Source organism: Lolium perenne, chromosome 3 (genome assembly GCF_019359855.2).
Source record: "Lolium perenne isolate Kyuss_39 chromosome 3, Kyuss_2.0, whole genome shotgun sequence".
NCBI lineage: Eukaryota > Viridiplantae > Streptophyta > Magnoliopsida > Poales > Poaceae > Lolium > Lolium perenne.
In genome coordinates, this window is record NC_067246.2 from 325,388,541 (window position 1) to 325,396,270 (window position 7,730).

General features: G+C 45.4%; 1 protein-coding gene across 1 annotated transcript; it reads right to left on the reverse strand.

Annotated features, from left to right (window-relative positions):
• Positions 1 to 2,279: 2,279 nt before the first annotated feature.
• On the reverse strand, positions 2,280 to 5,715 carry LOC127345733 (uncharacterized). Its single transcript, XM_051372259.2, has 5 exons — positions 5,323 to 5,715; positions 3,713 to 4,125; positions 3,578 to 3,640; positions 3,426 to 3,494; positions 2,280 to 2,702 (listed from the first exon to the last, which is right to left on the reverse strand). Exons 2-5 carry the CDS (start codon positions 4,031 to 4,033, stop codon positions 2,499 to 2,501), a joined length of 657 nt encoding a protein of 218 aa, XP_051228219.1. The 5' UTR covers positions 4,034 to 4,125; positions 5,323 to 5,715; the 3' UTR covers positions 2,280 to 2,498.
• Between the last annotated feature and the right edge of the window lie 2,015 nt (positions 5,716 to 7,730).

Sequence of the window (7,730 nt, forward strand, 5' to 3'; positions counted from 1 at the left end):
CAAGGAGAAGAGCAGGCCAGGACACATTGCTTGACCCGGATGTCCACGTTGTAGATCACGGAGCGGCATAGGTAGGTAGCGTGACGAGACGCAAACGTATGCACTGCGTGTGCATCTGCATCCATATATGCTTCAAAGTATTTCTAGGTGTGTTCCTCGTAGCCTCCCAATTCCAAAGAATTACAGGGACGCCTGACGGAAAAATAAAACTCTATGGCGCGTTTGGTATTGTGGCGGGCCCTTGACTCGCTTCGAGTCAGTAAAAAACGGACCGTTTGGTTGCCTGGAAGGTCTCCACAATCCAACAGATTCTCAAAACACCCCTGGGACAGAGTTTCGGGAAGAATGCCCCATTTCCAGCTGGCATGTTTCGTTGTCGTGGAATTTTTAACATCGGCGTGTAACGGTTGCACGCGTGGAAAACCGCGGGAGATATCACATTTTCTCGCACCTTTCTCTCAACTTCCAGTCACCGGTCTCACTCATTCTTTCCACTCGACTCTCTCACTGACAAACACGACTATCTCACCAACCGCTGCCCATGGCCTCCTCGCCTCCCCCTCCTCCTTCGCCCCGAGCAATGACGGATCCCGCCGCCCCGATCATCGCCAGCGCGAACTCTGAGCGGATGTGGATGGTCCGGGAGTACGAGGCAGGCGGCCTCCGTGATGAGGCGGCACCAATTGACTCTGTTCAAGTACAGTCTTAAATCGGTCGTCGCCCATCGCTTCGAGGCCAATCGCGAGGGGGACGAGGAGCGTCGTCGCGTCCGCACTTCACGCCGCCGAGATTTGACCATCGGATCGCGAGATGGGGTTTCTTCACCCCCTCAACGTAGGGTTTGATTCTGCCATAGCGGCAGCCATGGTGGCGGGTGCAAAAGGCTCCGGGCAGGAGATGTAGCCTCCGTCGGGGTTCCCTGCTACCCCGATGCACGCGAGGTGACATGGGGCCAACCGCGTCCGGGTGCTCCCAATGTCGCACCGCCTGTCGCGCCGTCCTTCGTCCGACTCCGGGCACATCGGCGACCCTCCGCTCCATCAGCACCCTATCCTCTGACCGCTGCTTCGGCGCCACCGCCTCCTTCAGGATTTAGGTTGGGATGTGGTGGAGCACATGCCGGCGCCGGTGCGCAACCTCCTCCTTAGACGGACCCGATAGCGCTCTGCCCCATTGTAAGTACCCCATCTCTTCCAATCGATTTGTGGATCCAATTGATGGCAATGTACATCCGGTTGATGTCAATGTAGGCTAATGTAGAGCCGATTAATGTTAATGTGCATTGCATGTTAGTCAGAAGCATGGTAATGACAAGCATGCCATGGCATGTTGATGAAGAGCTTGTCATTGACATGCTGATGAGACAAGGTTGCTTGAACTAAATTGTCTTTGGCATTCTTGTCATTGCCCTGCTAATGATGAGCTTGTCATTGCCAATGTGCATCGGCATGGCGATGACAAGCGTGCCATTGGAGCTCACCATGGCAATGATTCAGTATAGCTCACTTTTCTCATTTGCATGGCATTTGTAGAATTGGACCTTCCTGGAAACCTTCCCGAAGGGGCCGATAAGGGAGGCACGCGACATTGCCGTCCGGGTGCAGCTTTGGTACCCAATAAAGGCTTCATGGATGCCTACCGCCAGGTCTACGAGCCTAGAGTTCACACTGAGCATCCTACTCAACTGGGGCATGCACTACTAGATATCTCCTTTTTTCCGAGGGTCCCAATACCGTCGGTTATCTTTGATCACCGTCGGCTAACCTTTAATCCGACGGTTTACCGTCGGGTATGCCCCGTCGGCAATGCTCGGTCGGCCATTGGTCAGGTAGCCGACGGTACTGTCGGTTCTTATATTTGCCTACGGGAAACATCTGACGGGGAGCCGTCAGCCATGCACTTTTCGGGAGCCATCACAAAACCCCTCGGCGATTCTTATAGCCGACCGTGTCCTGTCAGGTGTATATTTTCCCACGGGTTCCACAACCCGTCGGTTGTTTATTATTCGATGGTGCATTCGCTGGTCGGGTATGGATATAGCCAAGAGGAGAAACAACCCGTCGGTTAGTGTAGTTGCCGACGTGTAGACAAACCATCGGAAATTCTTATAGCTGAAAGGCCATTCACACTATCATTTATAAACTTGCCGACGGTACTAAAGTCACCGTCAGTACATGACTACATGGTATGCCCGAGATGTTGCCAGGTGGTCGGGCATTAGTCAGAAAGGGATGTTGTACAACACAAAAATATGATTTGGGTCGGCAATATTTCAGAATACTAGCATTTAAAAGATATCTTATAATTAACAACCAGACACGACCAAAGAACCTACATTGTATTTGTATTTAGAATAACCTCACAAAGCATATGATCCATCTAGAAAAGTTTGAATTCAAAAGTAAGTAAAATATAATGGTCCAAACATTCTGCATAAGCTAAATTGTAGACACACTAGAGAAATGTGCTTTGTTGCATGGCTCAGCTGATTAGACTCATCAACAATCTTCATCGTAGCTATCATCATACCCATTGCCATATGTGCCATAATAATCATCACCATAGCCATCATCATCATCCTCGCCAAAACCATAGTCATCGCCATCACCCTCATTGTCATAGTCGTCACCCGAATTATCGTCATTATTAGGACCACGATCCTTCTCATTACTAGGACTTCCTCTGGTATTATTTCCCATTCCCTAAGAATTATAAGACCATTTGTAAGAGAAATGAAAAAAAATCATTGTAGAGGAATCTTGGCCTACGGTTAAATAAATATAACATACAGTAGTACACAGTCATATATCTAGAATTATCAGAGTAATTTAGTAGAACTTAGGTAGATACAGTAGTACATAGTCCTATATCTAGAATTATCAGAGTAATTTAGTAGAACTTACGTACATGATAATCATAGAATAGGAATGCATTCATTCTGTGTGTTCATGTCATAGCACAAATGAACCCATATTAAACAGGAAGGCTGCTCTATACAGCTATGTTTAGACCACTAGCAAGTAATGCATCACATTATGGTTGAATTTCTACTGCAACAATAGTAATACAGTGCAAGCTGCAGTGTTAGGTTCAGAATGCAACTGTGACTCATACAGGGATATATACATCAAGGACGCATTGTGGCCTATCCTCCTAGAGTAGTGCTTTGTACTGGACATGGGCTGCACAAGAAGCAGTTCATGCTCATGGATATTGTGTACACAATGACAAGACATGAACTACCCAAATAAAGAGTAACTAGTTGACTACCTTACAAGTTCTAAATTATCTCTATAAGCACATATATGTGTTGACACAGGAGTATGCACTAGAAGAATCACTCGCCTATATTTCTACAGGGATACAGATGACTTATTTGCAAGTAAAGGATTTATTACTTCTCAAAGAATTTGCATTTAACTCACCTTTTCAGATTCATGTTGACGATCACCATCTCGTCCTCTTTCAAGTCCAACTTCAGAATCCGATGTGGCCTATATATCAAACATAAAACTATAAAAGATACATTTTGTAGTTTTATTGCTGCAAACCTAGCACTGAGATGTGTTATACTTACAAACTCCAGTGCAGCCGATTGCATTATTGCATCATAGTCTAGTCCTCCTTTATCAGCCAAAGACTATAAACATCAACAAGTCAGCACAACCCCCTTCACTCTTAGACTACAATTTACAACATAATAAAACATTACCCGCACAACCAGCTCAATGCCTCGAAGACGCTTGTTATCTCGCTGTAAACGGTCATTTTCTCTTTCTAAACGGTCTTCCCTAGCTGACCGCACCGGCTGTGAGACAGGCACCTTTCTAGATTTAATCTTGGACTTCTCTGTTTTAGTAAATAACTCATTGGCAATTCTCAGCCTGCCATGTGGCATTCTGCCTGCTGCTTCATAGATGATTTGTGCATCGAATTCTGGGTGCTCCTCTTCCCAGTTTTCTCCATGGGCATTTTTCATTGCATCATCAAAAGATTCCCTTTCTCTCTTTGTACATCCAACTACGGTTGTCATCCAAAAAATTATCTAATCCATGTTGCCAAGCCGGAGTGAACATCTTTCCCTTTCTCTCTTTGTACATCCAACTACGGTTGTCATCTACATTGCTACATAAATAAATAACAGTTTGGTTTTTCAATGACTTGTATAGAAGCAGGAGGTATAGTATAAACAAATCATGGTTGTAAAGTGTATCAGCAGCCAAAACCATATATTCAGTGTGCAGATGTGGAGCAAATTTAATTTCAGTATCCAACTTGCAGACCAAAATTTAGTATGAGATAAAAAAAATAAACAATTATTTATATCCTGCATAGGTACAGACGTACAGGGTACTGGAAATTGCATCAATCAAATAATTCTGTATATCCTCCATGCATTGACCATACCAAATACGATTATGAATAATTAGTATGGCTAGAAAAGGAAGCAAACTTGTGGGTAGATTAATCACTAACTCTTCAACTATCTGAACCCAAAACTGAGGGAATTGAGTTCAGGCTTAAACCTGTTAATGTCCATTGGGAGCACAACATTGACCTAATTCAATTTTTTCAGCCAAGCTGGGAAATTCATGGATGCTATTTGTCGTTGTTAACTCCAACAGGGAAGCTAGCAGGAAAATTACCAGTTTCTACTAGCTAAAGAAGTTAACTCAAACATCAAACGATTTATCTATTGCTACACAAAACGATTTCCAATAAACAAAGATTGTACAATCAGCATACAGAGAAGCACATAGTTAAATTTGGCCAGGGCCAATGTGAGACAGGCAGAGAAACGGGTGAAGAGGGGGATAAGACAGTGATACCTCGGCTCCCCACTGTGTTCGCTGCGCGCCGATTGATCGGCCATGGCAGCGGAACTCCTGGGCACTCGTCGTAGAGGCGGCGAGCAAGACCCTAGATTGGTTCTGGAGAAGGACGACGAGGAAGGGTTTGCTTGGAAGGGGGTCAGGAGAGGCGGAAGTTTAGGACTTAGTTGGGTGCGTGGTGCGTGGGCGCGCGGGATTATTTTGGCGGTAGCGCCACAAAATCAGCGCCAAATCACCGAAAAAATGCCGCCAAGGTCAGCCATGAGTCCAACACGGGCGCTACTGGGACACGCCAGGGTCGCTTGGAATCAATACATGCAATGCTAGTCTAGATCACATACTCATCACATTAATTTAGTAGTAATTTCCCAACAAATTGATTCTCCAGATTCTTTTGCCTCAAATCTTCCGAATTATATACTCAAATAAAAAAGGAAATCAAAAGAAAAATTAAGGACGTCAGGGGCAGGAAAACAGATTGGGTACGGACCTGACGAGCAAACTGGGCTCGTGGTGCGTCGGGACTGTGTCGACGAAGTCGTCGTGCTTCGGGCGGGGTCGAATTGGACTAGGCGTTCTCTCCTGGGCGGCCTATCTTGATCGTTCCTCTGAGCCAGCGCCGGCTGACGCCGCCGCGACGCCAGCGACTCCTCCCCTTCACAGCCAGCTAACCCCATGTTCCCCATCGCTGCCACACGAAGGCTGCTGCTACTGTCTTCACTCACTTGGGAGCTTGTGCGGAGGCTATCCCCTAGGCGCTTCAATGGAGGAAATGGAGGACGAGAGGGAGTCAATTGAGGTGAGAGGAGATCTGATGGCAACTTGGAGCTGTGAGTGAGGGTGAGGACTGAGGGGACTTGGAGTGACATGATCCACTCGGTGCTCTTTGACTTTATTAAACAACTACAGTGCCTAGCTGAGATCGATTAGTTAAAGAATATATTTCTCCACCCGTTTTGGCACTACTTTTTTGTAAAACAAACATAATGCGTTCAATCAACTCATTGTCCTTGGATATCATATTCCATTTTAATATTTATAAGTAGTAATATAATTCAAAAATAAACCATATATTTTATTATTTGGGTCATTTTAAAAGATAAAATAATCCTTCCGCTCCAAAAAGATGTCGCAAATTTATATAAACTCAAATTATCTAGAAGCTATTTAGTTTATAGATATATCAAAATTTATACAAACCCGCGACATATTTTTTGGACATGGGGGTATATTTTTTATTCTTATATTTTTTCACATAATATAGTTTCGTAATTTTTATAATTAAGAAACATATGCATATTTTTTTTTGTTGGAACATTTGTACTTATATATAACACATTAGACTGAGTCAACTCATCAATCAACACATCATCAACCCTTGATGTACTATTTTACTCTTAGTTATTGCTAGTTACTACTTACTAATGATCAAACACACAAAAACTCCCCTCATCAACCTTCGTAGTCGTTTGAGCGACCTTCTATAAGGAGAAAGCATCAAGTAGCTTGGTTGACATGGTCACTTCTCATGCTTAGTTGAGTCGGCCATTCGAACATATTACCGAGAGTCAAACCGTCGGTTATTAAACATCCCCGTCATATATTTATGACTATAACCGACGGTGACACTTCGGCCGTCGGTCATTTTATGGACATAACCGAAGGGCATATATGCACCGTCGGCTGCAACACATAATACCCGACCGTGGAAGTACAACCGTCGAGTACTAGTCCATACCGTCGGGTATTTTGGTGAATAAACGAGAGTTACGTTCTTCCCGTCGGTCAACGTAATACACCGTCGGTTACTCGTGGTTATAACCGAGGGGTTTATTATAACCATCGGCCATTGCAGGTACCGTCGGGTATTGGGTATTAACCGACGGGCCGTCGGATATTAGAATGTACCGTCGGAAATAAGGGGATTTCTAGTAGTGATGGTCTCAGTGAAAGGCTTCTTGCCTTCTTCGTATAGGTGGAGAGCCAGGACCTTCTTGCCATGACTGTTTTGCCCGTCATGGAGCAGCCCCTCATAGAATAATGGGTCGGAGCGTTGTACATGGGCGACTACTGTGAGTACAATGTGCATCTCCATTGGAAGGTTGAGCGAGTCGACTTCATAAAGTCCTAGAGTGAGTTCGCTAGTAAGGCTCGGCTTAAAGTCGACCACACGCGCTCGTCTTCCCATGACGGCTTCCTGGTCCAGGTATATAGGATGGAGAGCCTCTAGAGCTTCAAGAAGCATCGCCGTGTTCAACCTTCATGGCGTGGATCCGCCCAAGGGCCCTATGAAGGATCCGCCCACCTCTCGACACTAATAGTTTAGCGGCAACTACATCAATCCCCGGCCTCTGCCCACCGCCTTGGCTTCCTCTCTGTCTGCTCCTCTTGACTCACGCCGCCGACAGTACTAAGAGCTAGCACATGTGGGCGGCGGAACGAGCCGTTGCTTTCGTTTCGCTTTGCTTGAGCTTTATTTTATTTGAATTGTACTTATATACTTTTTTATTATTGTAGAATTTTTTTGTTGAAAGTTTACAAATCTATTTGTAACATGGTTAACTAGGAAAATTCGCGTCAAAACTTTTTGAGACACGGCCGGCTAGACAAATGGGCCGATACACACCCGCGCATGCATGCGCTCAATCCAGGTCTGCTGTCGGACGCCATATGGGAACGCATTTGGACACGCCATGAACGTGCTAATTTGACGTGTATTCCGTGACTAGCCGCCGGTCGGTGTAATTTGACTGGTCATACACGCAGGCAGTAGCACTCGAAAAGCGTCGAAGCTTGTGCATACTACGTACTCAGGTGCATTGCGTGTACATGCACGCAGTTACATTTGCAGAAACCGCCCCGAACAGCTGTGACGAACAACAGACACGCCAAAGAAAA

Coding starts and splice junctions, on each gene's coding strand:
- LOC127345733 (XM_051372259.2), bottom strand. CDS start 4,033: ATGACAACCGTAGTTGGATGTACAAAGAGAGAAAGGGAATCTTTTGAT. Junction 3,641..3,712: donor GCATTGAGCTGGTTGTGCGG/GTAATGTTTTAT, acceptor TGATGTTTATAG/TCTTTGGCTGATAAAGGAGG. Junction 3,495..3,577: donor AATCGGCTGCACTGGAGTTT/GTAAGTATAACA, acceptor TTTGATATATAG/GCCACATCGGATTCTGAAGT.